This window comes from Mus caroli, unplaced genomic scaffold, assembly GCF_978045245.1.
Source record: "Mus caroli unplaced genomic scaffold, Mus_caroli_1 scaffold_19, whole genome shotgun sequence".
Lineage (NCBI taxonomy): Eukaryota > Metazoa > Chordata > Mammalia > Rodentia > Muridae > Mus > Mus caroli.
Genome location: NW_028227274.1, coordinates 67,822,565 through 67,844,162, shown reverse-complemented (window position 1 = coordinate 67,844,162; position 21,598 = coordinate 67,822,565). Strand labels below are relative to the sequence as shown.

The 21,598-nt window shown below is 43.1% G+C and overlaps 1 protein-coding gene across 21 annotated transcripts in view; it reads right to left on the bottom strand.

The window, feature by feature from the left end:
* Tcf4 (transcription factor 4) overlaps positions 1-21,598 on the bottom strand; it is a 343,670-nt gene that overhangs the window by 163,326 nt on the left and 158,746 nt on the right. For 12 of the 21 annotated variants that reach the window (XR_015046030.1, XM_085833424.1, XM_085833430.1 and 9 more), the window contains one exon: positions 3,932-3,993. Coding sequence is in view for 15 of the 21 variants with exons in the window: in XM_085833424.1 (XP_085689550.1) it covers positions 3,932-3,993 (62 nt within the window). In the remaining 6 variants the exon portion in view is untranslated. Of the gene's footprint in view, positions 1-1,397; positions 1,601-1,955; positions 2,176-2,468; positions 2,766-3,931; positions 3,994-4,097; positions 4,192-21,598 lie in introns of those variants that run through there. The other 9 variants (XM_085833432.1, XM_085833434.1, XM_085833433.1 and 6 more) reach the window with 4 other exon arrangements.

The following is a 21,598-nucleotide window of genomic DNA, read 5'->3' as shown; positions in this document are numbered from 1 at the left end:
CACGACAGGGAAGGAGCTCTACGTTTGCCTGGCCAGCGCAGGGATGCCAACAGACTTCAACATATCACTAATTTTCACCGCCTTTGAAACGGAGGTCATATGTAATATAGATCCATGCCTTGAACAATCTAATTAAGGCAAGAAGTTGAAAAGCTTCATCAAGGTCAGGAGGAGTGCCACATTTTGAAAATGTATCAGTTTTCTGCAGAACGCTCTCTGACAGGGTCAAACTTGGCTGCACAGTGAGTCAATGGGGGATCTGTAAGCAGCTCAGGAGGACTCCTACAATGCTAAACTGACTGGACTTTCTCTCTCTCTCTCTCTCTCTCACACACACACACACACACACACATCCCTCTCCTAGGCACTATTGCCCAATTTCTATTCAGAACGAACGCACCCACACTCAAGGTTACAGAGTCTGTTTGCCTCACCTTGAATACAAAACTAGTAGAATTTGACAAAATTTTAAAGTCTACACATCGTTAAGCATCTATTCAACACAGGGAAGAAAAAGACACCAGGAGTGAGTGATCTTCCCCACCCCCCTTTCTGTTGGTTATGACATTACCCATTAGGAGTCCGAGCTGGCTCTCCCGGGATTAAGGTTGGATGGACTAAGAGGTGAAAAAGTTTGTTATCACTCATTTCTGTTTCTGTCAAACTTTCCATTATAAATTTTATTTTCTCTGCCAGTAGAAGTAATATGAAGCTGGGAATTTGGCAGGAAAGTTTAAAGCCGGGGTGTGTGATTTCTGTACACCAATTTAACATAAATCAGTTTCTCTGGACTTCGTCAGAGAACTTTGAAAAGCCACCTTTGTCTACACAGTTTCCAAAGTTGAAAAAAAAAAAACAGTCAATATATGTATTTCTGGTAACTTCATACGAAAGTATATTGGTGTGTTTATTTATATTATTTCTCATTTTTAATGAATCCAAACAAATTGATAATAAAGAACCTCATGGCTTTTTATTTTCCTGCTAAAATTTTTAGGAAACTATGTCTAATACTATTAACACTAAATCTTTAAGAGAAACTCATCAATTGCTTAAGGCTATACACACACACACACACAATCAATGCTTATGTACTAGAGTGGTGTGCTTTTGTATATCTCAAGATGATATGTATGTCTCCAGAACAGTGGTTTACTCACTACCTGTTGCTTACTGCCACTGTGTAGGAAGAGCAAAACACCACCGGACTAGAATAGGCAAGCTCCCACAGAACACAGCTCATCCCTTTAGGTTCACAGGCTACATTGTTATCATATGAAAAGGCAGCTCTTGCAGCTCCTGGGGTTACTCCATCTAAAGGTTTTCTGTCCAGCATCTCACTAGCTGGCAAACGGAGCAAACAAAAGCTCCCCTTCCCAAGAGAGACAGTCACTCACCTTGTTCCACAGTGGGGAATCATTTCAGCTGTGATCTGCTATTTAGACTCCGAGCACAAGACACGGGGATTCTGGCTTTCTTTTGGGGTTTGTTTAGCTCAAGTAGTAGACAAGGGTTCAAAGAACAAGGCAGCTCCAGAGAAACCTACTCCCTGAGAGACAAACTCTGCTCTGCTCTTTTCTCGAATTCCACAGAACGCTGAAATCCAGACTGCGTACGCAACCTCACCCTCAAGCCCTGTTTCCCCACGCAGGGAAGTCTCAGCATTTCCCTCGAGATACCCTTGAGCAGCACACGGTTTCTAGGTGGACACAGCTAAGACCTAGCTGAGCGCACATAGCCATTGCTCTAAAGACTCACATGCCTGAAGCAGAACTAAGAAGGAAGGCTGCGCCACACTCCCCCAGCAAGACTCTGACGGCCTCTCAAGAAAAGCAACAGCTCTGATATAGAAAAAGAGTTTTCCTGAATAGCAGCTAGTCAAGGTCCCGACATTTCAGCCTTTACACACTCCAGGCAACCACCTCAATTCCCCCCATATCCCATTCCACTCTCACCTTGTGTTTGGAAACAAACAAACAAACAAAAGTCCAGTTTCACCGAGGAAAGTATTCCCAAAAAGAAAAAAAAAAACGGAAAACGGAGGGAGAAGGGATTGCGCTCTGTACACACATTTACTCCCAAGGTCTGGATGATGCTTTCCCAAGTTCAGGGACCTCCGGCTTACTCAGCAGAGGAAATCTCTGTGTCTGTGAGGAATCATGCCAATTCCTATTAGTAAGAAAGGATACAGGGTCTAGGAAGCCTATTCTCTCAATGACCAGCAAAAGGGGCCCAGCGGGGGGAAAAAAAAAAAAAAACCTAGAGACCTGTGCCACGGCCATCTGCAAAAAGGAAGGATGTTGTTAACTTTCTTCTCCCCAAAACTCTGGCGACCTCTGCCTTGACCCTCAGAAACCAGACCCACAGGAACCAGCTTTTTTTCTGCAGGAATCGAGAGCTTTTACACCAGAGACCCAGCTCTGTAAGGCTGGTTGCCCAGGCTATCTGCCCCGAACATGTGCACTCACATTCCAAAGATGTTTCCGTTGCACTGGAATGGCTGTAAGTTTCTTTCCTGCAGAATTCTTTCCACACAGACTGCCATGGGCTGCCCCTCCTGCAAGAGTTCTCAACCCAGAGCTGCGCAGCTCATCGCAACAAATCTTTTAGATGCTGGAGTATGACTGAATTGGCAACTGGGCCAGAGGAGTTAACTTTTAAAATGCAAATATATACAGCAGTGGGGAGGGGAAAGAAAACCCGTCCAGAACCAATCCTCCAGAATTCTACCTTCATGAGAAATGAGTGCTCCTGGCACGGAGACTTCCTTCAGTGCCCAGTTACTGAAGCACATGTGGGCTTACATGGCTTTTAGGGATATAATAAACAAGTTGCTTTTTTTTTTTCAATCCCAAGTGGATTTTTTTTCCCCCACGTCATTCAAAAAACTAGAAAAGCAAGAAGGCTCAGAAGATGAAGCAGCCCTTTTTCTGCAAAAATAAAAATAAAATAAAATTTAAAAAAACTACGAATGTCTGCCATCTCGGGGTGAGGACTAAAATGGTACAAGGCTTTGAATATTAAAAAGCATTTTTTAAATCTCAGAGAGGGCTCTGGGAAGTACTAAACTGGTCCTGCTCTTTTAAGGTACACCTTATTATACGTCTTTTAATTATGATGGGTAATGAGACTAAAATTCAAAGAAAAATATTTATAAAAATTTAGGGCTTTCTCTTTTTCCCTACAGACAGCATTTTCCGAAATGGGCTCTTTAGAGTTAATAATACACAAACACAGAGGGCACAGACACGCAACACATGCACGCATGTACACACGCACACGCGCTCACACACACACACACACACACACACACACTTGCACTTTATTATTTAATTAAGGTGCTCTCTCCTCTTCCTCTAACTCATGTCTGCTTCCCCTGCGACGATGGCTTTACTGTTAGCCTGCCGGCCTTGACTTCCAGCCAAAAACAATTCAGAAACAAAAAGGGATAACAAATCATATTTCCGCAGACATTTTTATCCCTCGGTCCCACCCTCTTTTCACACAGCACCGTCTAACCCCGAAGAAAACTATAATTTAGAGCAATGCCACCCAGAACCCCGCATCTGACACGAGGCTGCCCCCTGAACATTTCTTTGGTGAGAAATTGCTAAGTTCTTCAACTGCAGATAAACTCTTTTGATAGACCCTCGTTCGCTGACCTGGCTGGTTTTGCCAACAGCACCAGGGGTTACCGGGTGATGGTTAAAAGAATAAAAGGGAGCCAATGGATGCAGCTTTGCCCCCACCCCCGAGCCCTAAAAATGAGATGTTTGTTTGTTCCAAGCTCCAGTTTGCATCATTCCTTAAAGACAGCCATCAGGAGACTCTCAACCCTCCCTGGCCTTCAGTGTCACCACGAAAAGCAAGGCAGGCAATCATTTCCATGGTCAGCCCTCTCACCTCGTCCCCAGCCCAATGTGGCACTTACCTGGTGGCAACCCTGAACGTTTTCTCTCCCATAAGATGAGTATGAGCCCCTTTCTGTTTTACCTGCCAAGAGAAACAACAGAACAGGATGAATCGTGCTTTCCCTCTAAAGCAAACTTCCCCTGCAGGTAACAGAGATCCACTCCCCAGCTCCGATGTTTACATACGTAGGGGAGCCACAACTGGCAATGTATGCAAGCAAGACAGGGAATGGCGCTTCCTCACTCTGGCGACAAGAAACTGGAAAAAAATATCCTTCATTCCTATTCTTAGCCAAACTGCTCCACACTTCCAAAAACTGTCATTCCAGAGGCCTCCACTTTCTCTAACAAACAAATTGTCACTCCTTGTTTTTCACGTTCTCTCTCTCTCGAAAAATTTGGACCATTTCATCTTTATTTACACAGCAGGCAAATGATCTATGTAATGACCCTAGCCTGGTACTTCCCATTGATTATATTGACACTTAACAGGGAGGCCAAAGCTAATCAATCATGGGCTCTCCAGATGGTGAATCTAGCAAAGAAACTGTTCAAAATGCTAAGACCCTTCCCCCCACCTCTCTCTCCTCCCTTTTAAAAACTCCCTTTCCCCAGGAGTGATCCCCATCACCAAGAGCAGTGATGAGGGCCCCCCTTGGGAAAGGGGATTTGGGGAAATCACCTATTCAGAATCCCGGTTCAGATTCCCCGCAGACTGAGCATCTCCTAGGATCATGCTTTTGAATGTCCTGTCCAGATTTCTAACTCCTCTAAGGGTTGCCCCAGGACACTGACCATACAAAATGACAAGAGGCTAGGGGGACAGGCCAGTGCTCAGAACCTCACTCTATCCAAGGCTGAGGGACAATCTCTCATCAAGACTATAGCTTTGAGGTATATTGTACTTTATAAATGGTAGTACACTCTTCCCTTATCCCAGAGGGAAAATTTCAAAGCTTGTTTGAGGAGCTGAACCTCCTGTTTAAAGTTTATGACCCCAAAATTTCTCTTCTTCACTCAGTAGAAGCACTGAAAGGGAGAGCAGTCATTTTCCCTTTGGCTTCAACATCAGTGTGATCAGGGTAAACCTTCTTGACAGCACACACAGAATTTGTCTTTCAGAAACCGTGTCTCTGGTGTAAAGTGAGCCCTGTGTCTATGTCACTATATTAACACAATGGATGGAGGGTGGTTTTTCAAAGAGAACAAGTTCTGAGCCTTAAGGCCCTGCCCCACCTCCACCACCATATAAGCTTTTCTCCTGATTTTTAACAAAACTCAAATTTAGGAAAACGGTATCTCGGCCATAGTGTTGTTCAGTGCAAAGTACAAAATCAATGCCCATATCAGCGTCAATATCCAGAAGTGAGACAGGGCCTGTACACAGAGCATCAGTCTTAGGAGATAGGCAGTAGGAACTCTAGTGTACGTGACTGTGCCCCCATACATGTGTCCACACAGACACTCCTAACCATTTGTGCCATGTAAGCTACCCCTACCCTTTAACTGCTCACTGTAACTGTTACTCTCAGGAAAGCAACATCACATGCCCTCCCTTAAGTTCTTATAACCAAGAAATCTTCAAGTGTACAGTGACCTAAGTACTTGGACACAACATTCACATCTTCATCACCTCATGGTGGGCAGACAGAAAAGTTAAAGAGGAAAACAAGTGCTTTAACCTTGTAGGAATAGGAAAATCTAATGTCCCGACTGGATAACTTCCAAATACTGAACTATTATATAAAATATGGGTAGAAGATAAAAATGGCCCCTTCTTCTTCTGTTGGGTTTTTTTCCCAAAAAGAATGACAGCACCTGCTATTATTTCCAGAACTCCTCTCTAACACACAGAACTGGAGAGAACAATTTTTCTTCCAACGTTTGTCTGGCTATACATACACAAGCCAGGGCTGCTCCTTCTATTAAGATAATGCAAATAGAAAGGAGAAATGCAAGAACCAGAGAGCGAAAGAGAAATAGGGTATGGAGAAGAAAGACAGGAAGAATAAAAAGAGAGAGTAATGGGCTCAGAAGGGAGGGAAGGAGCCCAGAGACAGGCGGAGGAAAATATGAATCCTTGCAGCAGAGAGTCCCCAAAGTGCTCTTGGCTGCATAGGCCCAGCGTTCTTTACTATCATATCAGATACAGACTGCTTAATCTTAATTTTGCTTGTTAAAAAATATTTATCCAGATACGAAAATAAACCCACTGCAAATTACAAGTTGTCAGGGTTAAAAATCTACTCCTGTTTGTGTGGGGGAGGATAAGAGACCAGCACAGACATGAATCATTCTCCCGTAATTTGAGTGTTTCCATGACATCAATGGGCACCCGTCCAGGACTCTGTCGAAGTCTGCGAGGTACCAAAGAGGCGGCACAGCCAGCGGGAGGCTGGGAGGTGGACTAATTTTTTTTTTCCCAAGGATTATGTTCCTTGTGAAGGTTTCATCTGTAGCATCCCCTTTTTACCATCAAATAGATCTCGGCAGAGATCATGGGCGAGCACATTTCATTGTAATAGCGTAAGCCTTTAACTTTATTGCAGCTTTTTGTTCCTCAATTCAACTATAAATCTGTCCTCTGAGCCCAAAACCCTGGTTGGGAGCAAAATAATCGGGGATTGCGGACAAAGCCTCGGGACCTCGAAAACATCACATCTTTTTACTTCTATCATATTTCAAATGATAAAGAGCAGCCATGTTTAAATGTCACCTCAGTTTGCAGGAGGGAAGAAAATCATGTGCTATGTGTCAGCTACCCATTAGAAATTAGGCATGGACTTGATGATATGAATTTTCTGTTCCAAATTCAATGGAATGTTGGTTTCGAGACAATGGAACTTTGAAGCTCACTGCAAGGATATCTGAGTGCGGCCCTTAGGTCAGTCACTATGTGTGCTCAGGAACACAAAGGGCCCTAAATATCTGCGTCTCCTCTATGCCGCCCATGGATTTTGTCACTTACATCAACTGGCTGGCACAGAGAGCCCAGTCCCTTCTCTCCCCATTATTTACCAGCCTCCCTCAGCCCGGGGACCACGACGGATGCTTTGAAGGAGCTCGGGATTCCATTGCTCCAATATCGAAGAAGGGAGATATTGGTGATGAGCAGCGCCCGCCACGCTCGCACACTGCAGAGTTTTCAAGACAACCGTCCAGTACTAGAATGTGACAGCCGCTGCGGATATTTTTTGGCACAAAGACAGCGGTGGCGGTGCCAAGCCCCATGGCTAAAACTACTCACAAGAGGCATAAGGGTAGCATTAATCGCTCAAGTCTTTTACTGCACGGAGTACCGTTGTCCATATTTTAAAAACTAAAAGAACCCGTTAGTGACATTTGTTATATGGCCATAAATTGGGGGGTGGGGTGGGGAGGGGAGAGGCTTGTGAAATAGATATGAGGGACAAATCTTATCAGGCATTTGGGTCACTTTTAAACCTAGGAAGACCAAATGTGAAATTTCGCTGCTGGTAACAATTTCTGTGCAAGAAACAAATGGTCTGACCTGAGGAGGGTTGTTGAGATGGCTGAATGGGAGCGACTGAGAGCTAAATCCACATGCTAAACAACTCCTCTTCTCCAGCAGTGTTGCATGTACATAAGTAACATGTAATGCTGTGTCACAATGTTCCCCCCACCACCAATTAAATACGAAGGATGCTGTAAATGAGCAGACACGGCACCCGTCAATCAACCCTGGAGACAAAGGAGATCAACATGCAGGCTCTTGTCTAGGACAGGTCGGTGTCTACAGAGAGCAAGCGATATCGGAAGTCAACGTGGGCGTTGTCCAGAGGAAGTCTAGCCTATGGCTGAAATCAATATTTAAATGTGATTGCTTAAAAAAATGGCTCCACATGGCAATCAATAAAGGATTCACTTCCTTCCTTCTGTTGCCCCTGAAAACCAATTCTCAGCAGAAAATATCAGCCATGTGCAATTTTTAGGGCCAGTGTTTTTGCTGACCCTGACGGTAATCTCTTAACATCATATCCCCCAAAGCAGTAGGAAATGTTGTTATTATTGTTGTTGCAATGTGAAGACCCTGCAGTTAGCAACTATCTAAAGGACCCAGATTAGGTCTTTAGATAATCTAGGATTTGTCATTGGACGGGTCTGACTTTCCTTCCAACATGGCATGGTATCCTGTCACGAGGAGAATGGATGACAATGAAAATGGGCTCAGGGACCAATTCCACTCACAAGGGGAGTCACCTGTGGTGGATCAGTGCCCCTGGGCTCACAAGAGAGTTTAAAGACAGGTGGAGAGCTCCAAAGACAGATAGGGGCAACTTTTCTGTATGGTTTCTAGAAGTAAGCTGGGGCATAGCACATCCATCCTTTGGCGGTTAGTAAGTAAGATAATTGTGTCATATTGGGGTATGGAGCCCCTGATTTGTAAAGGGATTCTCTAACACGTATACCCAGGTGGAAGATTAAAAAAAAAAACACCACTGAAACAGGAGCACCTGTAAGGTGGAGCACCGCCTCCTGTTCAAAGCCTTGATGAAAAATTATCTGATCCCATGGTATGATACCAGCTAGCTACTTCCCGGCTAATCCTCGTTCTGGGAACTGAAGAATGGGCCTTTTGTTCCGCAGCCTCAGACTAGGGAACTCATGGTAAGCCTGCTTGACTCAGAATCAATTTCTGTCTCTGTCCCAACTCCAATCTCTGTGCTTTAACCTATTCACCTCTGCTCCTTCTTTTCTAATACTGTGAGAGGGTTACTCCACTGAGCAGTAGATAGAAGTTACGGGGTGATGAAAATACATGATGGTGATTATGTAGATTCCTCTCTCATCCGAATGGCTCTCTTCACGCCTTACCTAAGTCAGAGGAGCTCAGGGCTCACCCTACAGGAGCCACACTACCCAGAGGGCTCTATGTACTGTGTGCTCTATCTGACTCAGCTTCACAAAACTGGTGAGGCAGACAGCATGAACACCATTTAACAGATGAGGACACTGAGGCACAGAAAAGTGACCGAAGCCATGCCAGTCTATAGATGGAGCCAGGATTCAAATCCTGGCAGCTGTGCCTGCTTTGTTGATGATCTTTAAAGTCTAGGACAAGAAACTACAAATAAACCAGAGGCCATCACTGAAATCTCTGAAGTCCCAGAGCTCAAAACACTCATGAATTTGATATGAAATTAATGAAAGTGTCTTATAGGCGGCGATAATTTACATTTACATGGTGTTTTATTCCTAAAGGGTCTCTAGATACTTTACGGCTGTACAAATGACATACACAGAACCTGTGACTTCTCACAATTAACTGCCACCGTCTCCATGTTAACTCAAAGCAAGTAATTAACAAAAACATGGCAGAAAACAGCGTTTATCCACATTCTCTGTGTGGAGAGTATAACTGTATATTAAATACGCAGAGAAGAATGAGAATAAAGACATAATTATAACATAGAGTATCTCAGCATCGCTCAACTGTCTTCCATGGGAAAGCGATCCAACAATGGGCCCGAGACATCAAATGGGAACCTCATTGGAAGTATACAGAAAATGTCTCAAGTGATCTATGATCTTTCCCCCTAAAGACTCAACTTATATCTTAAAGGTTCTTAGAAGCCTTGCAGAAGAGCTGTGTAGGTCGTTTACTGTGGTGTGTAGTAAACTGACTGGAACATGTGCTCCTGCTTCCATCTTTGTTTTGTGTGTTAATATGAGTCCGGACAAATGGTAAGGATTACAGTGACGAAAAGTATACCAGGCCCACTTGCAGCGACTGCATGTCTATAGTTTTCTATCACGCGGTTCATAGAGGCATATCTTTTAAAGGTTTTCATCTTCCTGAAATTAGTATACAGTTATCTCAACTGTTCACTTGGTGATAACTCAGTAGGCTTCTATGTTTCATGGAAATCAGTACCCCTCCACAGTTTTAACTGGCTGATCAACTCTACTTATCCCTGACCCCATACCCAGGTAGGAGCACGAGTCTTATAAAACAGAAAGAGACAATGTCAATCAGATGTCTAAAATCTCAGAGATGAGAGCTCATTTCTCCTGCAGAATATAGGAGAATACACCAGGACAGCCCTCTCGTCTCTTGGAGGCATTTAAAATTCCACAACTAAAAGAATCGTAACCCACTTTCAGAGTATAGACCAGTCACTGGGTACCAAGGAAGTCTTTCCATCCCTCAGAAACAAACACAGGAGAAAGGTGATGCGCTGATGGGAACTGAGAGCCAGCCATCTCTCCCAGAACTGATGTGCCTTAAGGCACAAAGGTACTCAGCAATGAGCTGTCTGATCCTTTCAGAAAGGGTAGAGCTGGACAACCTCTCATCAACTGTTCTATTCCAGGCAAGGTACTGCCTTCAGAGCCATGTACAATAAAACCCAACAAACACAATGCCTGACGCTCCACCCAAACTCTGCTTTGGGAAGAGCCTCTGGTTCAGCATCTACAGTCCATTCTCCTTACAGAACACAGAGTGGCAACGTGCTGCACTCAAACAGTATGGAAACTGGTTTAACCTGTATCATGTAACAGAAGGCGCTCTAGGAGCGCAGCAAATGGATTCCAGGCCCTTGTTTTTATACAGATGCATTCGGGGAAGTGAAGAAAGGGCACTGAAGCTCTGCAGGTATGAGAGGTGAGGTCTAAACGGAAGCCTTCACTGCAGCTTTGTCTACAGCATGCCACCTCTCTTGGGACTATGCTAGATGACACTGTCTCCACACGGCCACAGCTAGGTGCCCAAATAATTTCACTCAGTTTAGAAAAAAATCTAAGAGTTCTCAGGTCCCTGGTCAGGGGAAGGAAAAAATAAATAAAAAGGCATCCATGGGAATACATTTCAAGTGAACATCCTCTGATACATCAAAAAGCACCTTCTCGCTGCAGAAGAGAAATGGTACCTTGGGTTATGTCACAGACCCCAGACAGCAACAGGCCAGCCAGCTGATCCTCCCTCCCATCCACTGCCTTGCAACGGGGCTTAGGCGAGCTAACGCGTGTGACTTCTACGTGTTATTTTCCAAATGCAGGAAAATCTTTCATTGAAAATAACGCTAATTCCACAGAGTGTGCAATTAATCAACATAATGACTGGGCTAACTTAGCTGTTTGGGGAGGTGTGTCAAATAACTCCTTAAGGCCACTAAAGTACCACTTGAACCACCAAGTAATGATTTTCTGAATCAGCAATTTGTACAAGGGTCCCCTAGAGACCCCGAGGATGAAGGGCAACCCCAGAAGCCTTTAACTTACTTCTAATGAGTAAGTTACCACTGGCTTTATGTGCATAGCATCTCCACGTCCCTCCTGCCCTAGTTTATATTTTTATGGCACTCTGCGTCTCCAAGGAATGGATGAAACTATAGCAATTTGGGATTTGTAGGTTCTTACAAAAACAAAACAAAACAAAACAGCTTGTGTGTTTGAATTTTTTTAACTTTCTATTTCTTAGGAAATCATTTCTGTCTAACAATAGGAGAAAGCGCTAGGAAGATGGCCTAATGGTTGAAACCACTGGATGTTCCTGCCTAGGATGTAAGTTCAACTCCTAGCACCCACACATTGGCTCAGAACCATCTGTTACTGTCGTTTCAGGGGATCTAAGGCTCTCTTCTGACCTCTGAGGGAGCCCGCATGTAAACAGCGCAGAGACAGACATGCACACAAAACATTCATACATATAAAATAAAATAAATTTTAAAAGTAAAAATGGAGAAACGTTGAGAGCCAGAGAGAGATGGCTCAGCAGATAACAACACTGGCTGCTTTTCCAGAGGACCTTGGTCCGATTCCCAGAACCCACATGGCAGCCGTTACTTCAGTTCCGTTGGATTCAAATGACCTCTGTGGGTACCAGGCACACATGTGGTACACAGGCAGATATGTAGGCAAAACACCTATACACATAAAATGAATTTTTAAGAAGTTTTAATGGGGAAAGCATTATTTTACAGTACATATATCAAAAGGAAGCAAAACTAAAAAATATGTTTTTATTTTATTTTAAATGTTACATTCGTATGTAGAAGAAAAGACTCGGGATGTGTGTGAGGAAAAACAATATTTCCTCAAATATTTTATCTATGACTAAGAATTCTTAACAATCAAGAGAAAGACCCTTCTTAAAAACTAGTTCTTGGGGCAGGTGGAATAAGGTTCAGAGTATTGTGTGTGTGTGTGTGTCTGTGTGTGTGTGTGTGTGTGTGTATGTGTGTGTCTGTGTGTGTGTGTGTCTGTGTGTGTGTGTCTCTGTGTGTGTCTGTGTCTGTGTTTGTGTGTCTGTGTGTGTGTGTGTGTCTGTGTGTGTGTGTGTGTGTGTATCTGTGTTTGTGTGTCTGTGTGTGTCTGTGTGTGTGTACAGGGTCCTAGTACACTTGTATATTCAGGTGCACGTCCTATGCGGGCTTGAGTCGAGGTCCCAGGCTACCATTGGAATGGCTTCTTCAATCTCTTTTCTACCTCAGTTTTTGAGATGGGTTTCTCGATGATGAGTACGGAGCTGGCTGTATCGGTTAGGCTGGCTGGGCAGCAAGCTGCAGGATCTGCGAGCCTTGGCCCCCAGTGCCAAGGTTATGTGTGAGTTCTGGCTCGCCAGACTCTCCGGGTGCTGAGGCTCTAAACTCCTATACTCACGTTACCGTGTCCCTTGGCTCACTGAGCCACCTCCCCAGCCTTGCATTTGATTTTGATTTTAATAAAATCTCATTAGTTATGGCCACCCATTTAACAGGTACACAGAGCTCTGCAGGTTATAGTGGGCAGGCACCAACAAACCCAGCAGCCTGCTAGATAACGAAATGGAGATGCCGACATATCCACCATATTTGAACCACAGTTCACAGGACAAGCAAGCTGTAGCCATGGCCCTTGAGACAACGACATCTCAAGCTAATTCTGTCAGCAAGCAGGAACTTCAAGTTCACTGAACCCATCCTCAAAGGCATTGGTTGTAAGGAAATTATTTTACATGATCAAGTTGACTCATTCAATAAGTAATTGTGTGGATTTTTGTGAAGGTTGTTGCTCTGGATCAGATTCTGGCCCAATGTCCCCAAATCACCCCCTCTCTCCAGCTTGACCCTAGAGTGGTATCATGTTTAGACACAGATGGGACTCCACAAAGTGACAAGGCTGTGTGACTTTAAAGACCCCACATGTACCTCTACCCAAACTCTCTAAGCATTTGGATCCTTGTCCCTCCTCTGAGAAGATGTGTCATACTTCTGCCGAGATGTTAAAAAAAATATATCATATAAATTGGACTGTGTTGCCTTGAATGTATTTATTTACTTTTTTAGACTTTATTAGCAAAGTTTAAGAAAATTGGTAGTATCAGTTCACTGCATGAATCACTTAGCCAGATAAGTTATTTTGTGTTCAATAAACAATAAGGTCTAACAATGATAATTGTAAACATCAAAATAAAAATGCCAGAACTCTGAGTGAACTAAAGATGGATTAAAGAAACTTAGTTTTGAGCCTAGCTCTTAGGTGACTGAGGCAAGAGGATAGCAAGCTTGAGCAAGCATAGGCCAGACTAAGAAAATGTTTCTCAAAAGTGGGGGTGGTGGTGTTATGATTATCTTTTCCTAATTAAGTCTCATATTTAATATGTTCTTCAAGGTTCTACAAATATAAGAGAAATAGATGTTGGGTAATTTTAAAGCATAGTAAATATTATGTATGAACAGAATCTGAAGATTGCTCACATGATATATACGTATGGCATATGTGTGCCCACATCTCTACTTTTATTCTTTAAATCTCTATACTTTATCTCCTTTAAGTTTCCATTCCCAACTTAGATAATGAAAATACGTTCAATATACATAGCTACTGTACGTACATACACAGGTATATCTACATGTGAACATTTTCAGCTCCAGTTGTCTGTTTATCTGTAATGTCTGAAAAGATGGTCTCTCTAGTTTTAATATTGCAACAAAGTTTATCTATATTATGTTGAGGAATTGAGAAAAAAATCTGAATTCAAAATGTATTCGAGATTATCTATAGAGCGAACAAAGATCAGAAAGATGGGCAGCCATTAGAATGAATGAAAGGTGATGCCCCGTGTCCTCTTTAAGACCAAGAACGTGGGTAAAATAACCACACTCTCAAATAGACGGGGCCAGCTACCATGTGACACTGGCTACCGTTAACCGAACGTGAGGTGCAAGATCCAACAGCACAACCCATCTATTCCTGTAATGTGATATGTAAGGGAAGTGTCCTGTTTACAGAAAAACTTGGTCAAGGGAGGAAGTCAAGAGCACAGGATGGCAGAGAGAGGAAGAGAGGAATGGACGGTCAGGGAGATGATGCAGAGAGTAGGGGAGGCGCCAGAAACATGACTTCATCTTATCCAAAGCATTCAGGAAACAAAATATGCCAGTGTTTACAGACAGCAACCTTCAGGGCTAGAGCCTGCAAAAATTATCCTCTGAATGTTTTTGGAATAAATCTGAACCATGTAATGGGGAAATATTTTGTAGAGCCCGTGTGCACACCATGTGCCAGAAGCTGGAGAGCAGGGTCAGTAATGGATGTCACTCTCAAGAGAGTATCTGGGACACTACAGTTAAGGGAGATGTGTCACAAGAGTATGGCCCAAAGCAAGAAAACCTAGCAAAACCTCATTGAAGACCACAGTGACAAAAGAGAGGACACTTGCCGGTCAACAGAGGTGTTGAGGTTGTAATGAGAACTACACATTAGGATACGGTTATTTGGCAATATCAAATACATGAAAACAACATTCTAAAACGGACACTCATTTGATGTATTGAAAACTAATGTTAAAAAGTCCCTAGAACCCAAACCTGGGATAACAGACCACCAAAAAGACGTTCACAGGCCGTGTTGTCTCTTCTTGGTCTAAGCCCTTCCATGGGGCCATGTATGAAGAACTGGTCTGAGAATTTCCTACAAATAAGGAGAAATTTGCAATGCATCCCCCCACCCCAATTCAATACTTTGAAGTTTCGTGGACCATAATTAAGGGCCTGATTCAATCCCACAATCTCAGAGATGTATAATAATCATTTACACAAATGAATTTATTATAGAAAATGTAATGGAGTGAGCCAACAGACCCTACTGCTTTCTTACGAGCTCGTTCTTTATAGAGACTTCTGCTCTCGTCGTAGGGAAGAATTCTCGCTCCCAAGGTTTGTCTACCATGCAATGCAGAGAGGCTGAGTCTTCTTAGCTGTCCTTGAACAGTTTCATACTGTGGTGTGGGACCAAGAATGAGCTGTCCTTTTAACATCCCACACGCCTTAAAACAATAGGAAAAGCCAAGCAAACTAAGAGTGGGTCCACTCAGACTACCATTCTCACCGGCTGCAGGTGAGCATGGCTTTCAGATTTCTAGGGAAACCCCAAAAGCCTTCATAAGGCATCAGGATGCAAACGGGAGCTCATTTTCCTAGAAGCAAGGGAAAACTGCGCACCCCAGCAGGGAGCCCTCTTCTAGGGGTTACCCTCATTTTGTGAACACAGTCTGACTTTCAGGGTTCATCCCCCATGAAATTCTATTCCCAAGCTCAGGAAAACTAGGACTCGTCGCAGACAGAAGCAGGCTGCGAACAGCAAGGAAAGGATGGCTAAGAGCATCGCATACCTTATGTGCCCTTTGAGCTGTCAGTAAGTCCTTTTAAGATGGCAAGGCTACACCCAAACTGGAACTCACATTTCAATGCCAAGGAACAAATTAGTGACCGTACTCAACCTTAAATGACTTCATAGTTGCAGAAATTATTTATTAATGTCTAAAGGTGAAATGAAAAGGAAACCCAACGACACCTTAAGACTTTAAGAATTTAAGAAATTAAGAATTCCACATTCCAAATCAGTTCCTACGAGAGTGGCCAGCAGAGGGCGCACATGCCCCAACACAGCAGCCTCGGGCTAAGGCAGGCACTCCCCAAACCTATTAAAAGCATTAAAACCTGACCAAATTTCAAAGAGGGGCGAGCAAGCTAGTCACAAAACTAATCTCAATTTAGGATTACTAAGAGACACAAGTACATTATTATTTAACAGCAGCTTTAACAAGGGCTTCTTGGCTGCTCAACGAGAGCCGTTCTGTAAAAAAAAAAAAAAAAAAAGAGAGAGAGATAGATTTCTTTGCATATATGCGAGCTTGTGTTACTTTCCAAGGCTACTGTGGTTTTAATAGGCCTGTGCGGCCTATATTAGGAACTCTCTACAATACATGTATTTTTAGAAGTAAAGTAAATGCAACATTTACTCTGTGTGTGTGTGTGTGTGTGTGAATTATATTAAGTTACTCTTTGAAATAGCATCTCTCTTAGTGTGTCTCTATCCATATGCTGCATACAAATCCATTCATCTTTGTGGCTTTCCAGCCACCCGGTACATAGTGTCTCCTGTCTAAATCCACATGCATACGTTCCCTATTGTTTTCTATGTTTTGTGCTCTGTCAGTTAGCGCCAAACTGTCTTCTTTAAGCTTCTATATTTTATTTGCTGTGGGGGGGGGTTACCAAAAGTTATTCCCGAAAAGGTGCTCACAGCTATTTGAATGCTGTATCAATCGACAAGCATTGTTTATTTAAGAGAGTCTTTTAAAAAAAAAACGTAAAGAACACCCACCCATCTCACCCAGCACTTTCTGAAAAAAAAAATGAAAAAAAATTAAAGTACAAAATAAAAAGAAATGCCAAATCCTACATAGTTCTTCTTTGCAGATATAAAGATTAAATAACCCGCAGATATAAAGAATAAATAGCCCACAGATATAAAGATTAAATAACCCGCAGATATAAAGAATAAATAGCCCACAGATATAAAGATTAAATAACCCGCAGGAAGAGTGGCCTCTGATTTCAAATTGGTTACAATAAAGGGACGATTGCCAAATAAGTCTCAAGCTGGAAGCAAGGTTGGAGAAGTCACTGCTGTTTGTCCGTCCACCCCAATGGCCATTTCAACCTAACCCCTGCTACTCAAACAAAAAGAGTGGAGCCCTGAGACATGGCCATCAAGTGATTCCTTTTTTTTCCCCTTAAATCAAATCTCTGCAGACTTGAGAGATGAACTGAGTCCACGGTGTCTACAGACCAGGTGGCTTCGGTGACACGTAGGTCTTGGCAAATGATATGCACCCTTTAGCCGATGCGGCTCTTCCATTTCTGCATAAGTTAAAATGACGAGGTTTTTTTTTTTTTTTTTTTTTTTTTTTGTTATTCCTAAGCACTCAATTCCGAACTGTTTGCACAATCTGTTAAGTCCAGGCAGATTTAACTGATTCTGACGCGCAGCCCGCCAAGGCCAGTGATGGGGATAATGCCTCTTTACATGGGTAAAATTCTGTGCCACGCAGGTCACTCTCTTCGGGGGAATCAACTGTGTGCCTCTTCTGTGCGTCTCCACCACAATCGCTCATCCCGCAGCCTGGAGCCGAGAGAGTGAGATGCAAGAAAGGAGCCGAGTGCTCAAAGCAAAAATCTGCTTCCAGGACAATCCATTATATCTGACAAGTTAAATGTTCCATGGTAGGCCATATGGCACCAGAGCAGGCCCGACGATGGAAGGGAAGAGCCGGGCAAATGCATCACCATTAAGGAGTTTGGCTACACACTTTAGTTTGAATTACTTTTTCCCCCCAAATTGGAAATGTTGCCCCCTCCCCCAAAATTTTTCATTTGAGTTCCTTTGAAAAAGGGGCCTCTTTGAAAAGAAAACCGGCGGGCGGTCTGGGGATCAGAAGGAAAAAAGTTAGGACAGGTGGGTTTCAGAAAACCTTACAGGCCTGTGGCCTCAACCATTTCAGTTTCAAGACAAGTAACAAGGAGACACTAGCTGTTCGCTAGACTATTTAAATGAAACCGGTCATGAGGTTGGAACATGTAAATGAGTCTGGTACAGCACAAAATGCAACCAATTTCCATGTTTAAGTCTCTCTCTCTCTCTCTCTCTCTCTCTCTCATTCTCTCTCCATATATATATATATATATATGTATATATATATATATATATATATATACACATATATATATATATAACCTTACAAAGCTCCACAGTCAGAATGGGCATGTCTCCATGTCTCCTGGGGCTTACTTGAACATCCACCAAATGACTCACATGGACGGCCTCTGCTCAAAGGTCACCACATAGCACAACACACTAGGTCCCATGAACAAGCCTGAAAGCAATCTAAGCCACTCACCACTAATGCTATGCGGCCCCTATGAAGCGCATGCTTGTTGTTAGGGGCAATGGCATCTGAATTGGGTCAATGCTGTCATGGGGTGGTATTGAGTTATGGCTGAGGAAGGTGTGATAAAATGGATTAAACAGCTACTGTCCCGTGGCAGGCAGCTTCCTCAGTCTACCATATAAAGAAAGCAGACATTCTTAGTTCATTTCGAGGAATTCTCAAGGAAGAAATGATTCCACAATGAAAGCTGGAAAAGCTTTTTAGGAAAGGATCCAAACTCGGGTGACCCCCTTGGGAATTTTATCTGCACCCTCACTTTCTCCAAGTGACACATCCTTAAGCAAAATATATGGAGTATGTGAACGTGTGTATATACACGTATGCGTGCACAAGTGTATGTGCATGCGTGTGGGTATGCATGTGTGTGTGCACACTTGAGTGTGTGTGTGTGTGTGTGATAATGGGTTGGTTCTCAACAGAAGTGATTAACGTTTAAGGTATTCACGGTGGTTTGCAAACATGAAACTCACAGTGCTTAAGAGAAGAACACACTCATGTTGAGACTCATTTCCCTAAACTATGCTCACTCCCCATCTCTCCAGAGGGTCACTATTTCACCAAATGTACCCGCTTCTGCCTTAATTAAGAATCACATTGCTTCTAAGAGCATATATACTTTAGGAAAATTGATCCATGCTTTGTGTTGAAAACTCTGGTCCCTTTTTTGGTGGACTGATAGTAACTCAGTGCCCTTAGGTATTTGCATTTCTCTTATTAACACAAAGACAATATTGAATTATGGAAGCAAGGAAGTGGGTAATGAGTTGGTAATCTGTATTTTATAACAACCATCAATTCTTACAACTCTATATAATATTGATCACTTTCCTAAATGTGCCCTATGACCTTCATTATAATATTAATAGATATGTATCAGAAACTGTTACAACTAGTATTCATTCAATGTGTGCAGCATAAAGAAATATTTAGGTGGTTAACTGATTTGCATCACTACACACAGCAATGAAATAGAAAAACCAATACACGTGTCCGTGTGCACACACACACACACACACACCTACCATCCCTGGCCCAAGCTTTCTTCTCATGCCTACACTGTATTTAGCCAGGTTCTACCATACATTACTAAGGAAAGTTTGACTATTAATGAAGCATACATATTGCTTAAGAATGAAAGCGTATTTATATTGTATACTATTGTTTATCATTTAATAAAAATAGTCATTTGGGGCACATAGCTGTGCAAAGGGGAAATGAAGTCTGAATCCTAAGCTAAGAGGAATGGATACAATTACACACTGTCACTGCTTCACACTTGTAAGATGTCGCCGTGCGCGACTCAGCATCAGTACAGGGCACTGGGCCGTTGTGTACTGCAGACCCTTTTCCTGTGCATCTAGACCTACGTTTTTATTACTAATTAAAATGGCCAGATGGTAAAACAACACCTGATCCAAGGGGCTTCTCGGTACACTGACTGTCAGCCTTCAGCCACTCCATTGCTCACAGGCTCAGAAAACTGCCCTCAATGACAAAGCTTTCTCCAGCTCCCAAACCATAGGTGGGAAGCAGCTAAAACTTTGCTCATTAAAATGCACACATTCAATTCAGAGCTTGGGGGGGGGATCTAACCATCAAACCACCACAATAAAAAAAAAAAGCTTATGGATGGTCACAGGAAGAAATCATAGCATAGTAATTTGCTTGGAATCCATCACGGGGAAAGAGAAAATGGAAGGAAGGAACAGGGAGGAATGGGTCAGTGTCACCCAGTGTTACACCATCTCAGGTGGTCTTCATCTTTTCTTTGAAACATTTGTTAGCAACCAATTATGTCTTAAATACATTTCTGTGTTCTTTCAGTGTGAGCATGGCCTTCACATCTACACCATAAAGCAAAAAAACATTTACTATCATGTAAGATTTGTAACATTTTGGAATCCACTTTGACCCTCCCCCTAAATTCAGGTTATAAAGTGCTCATGAATAACAGACTTTAAGAAATCACAAATGTTTTTAGAGGTGTTTAAGCAACTGCTTCCTCATCCTGAGTGGAATCTTTTTTTTTTTCCTCAAGCAAACATTTTTTTTTTTTTTGCAAATATTTAGGCTGCTTTGATACACAAATGTTCTCCCAACTATTTCCACCTCCCTGAAATCACTGCGGGGAACCCAAGCGAAGGGAAACTTTGCAAGGGAAACAGAGGAGGCAGCTGGATGAGGAAGGATACTGGCAGTCACCCTGGTGTCTCCACCCACAAACAAATGTTGCTGTGGTGGCAATACCTGAATCAAAATCTTCCAGTGTCCGGTCGAACGACTGCTTTGGCATCCTCTGTTCTGGGGCTATAATGTTCTCTGACTGAGGCCATGCCTTCCAAGCTAGGAAACTCTGATCACCCACCCACAGGCTTCCGATTTCAGAGTTCAGTAGCTCCAGTAAGTGTGGCCTGCTTCTGGACAACAGAAATCCAGGCACTTGCAGAAGAAAAAAAAAAACCCACAGATATTAACTTGAGCCAAGCAGGGCAGGGGATGGAAAGCAGCCATGCCTTCGGTCTCAGGTCTGAACAGGTAGCCCAAAAGAGGGACCCTTGGAACAGTGATGCTGTCCCAGGGGAGCTCCACACAAGAGCAGCGGCCTCTCTCGGGTCACCTTTCGCTCTGGAAATAACTGTTCTTGAAAACAAAGTTTTCAAGGTAAAAAACGAAACAAAACAAAACAAAACAAAACAAAACCAAGATGTGGCGCACTGAGAAAAACGTGGTCATTTCAGCACTGTTATAATTTACAGTTACTACAGGGGGAAACAATCTCACGGAAGTAGGATTCCCATGCCTTCGAATCTCCACCACAAGAAAAAAGAAAAGAAAAAAGAAGAAATGAAAAGAAAAGAAAAAGAAAGAGAAAGAAACACTGTCCTCAGAACTTGTTTGGAAACAAGGGGGAAATTCCTTGCTAACAGGTGAAAAGCCCAGTCTCAGCGTCTCTCCAGGTCCCTCAGTTAACCACATTGAGAACAAAAGCTAACCCAGGGTTCTGGTTGCCAGACCCAGGCTGGGTGGGATTTAGGAAGGTCGGAGTTGGGATGTACTAGTGAACTTAGTGGGCGGAGAAAGCCAAGGGTGAAGCTATCAAAGCAGCAGAAGCGAACTGAAAAAGACCTGCTTCTCAGCTACTATGAACCTGCTGGTCCATCCTCCATCACTCCCACTCCGCCATCCCTTCCCTGTTTACACACATCAGGAGTGGTCAAAGATTGCATCAGATGTGCTCTGGACAGTAACAGCAAAGTACCTGAGGCCACAGGTTTTTTTTTTTTCATTGTGCCCCCAAATACAGATTTGGGGTTGAGGAGGAAGAGCCAATCACAGCATGATGTTTGCACTGGGGGCGGAGAAGTTGGGGAGGGGGAGGATTGTCTTCAGCAGTTACTCTTCACTTAGATGTAGTGTGGGAGAAGAAAATGTAAAAGCCCCATAAAGT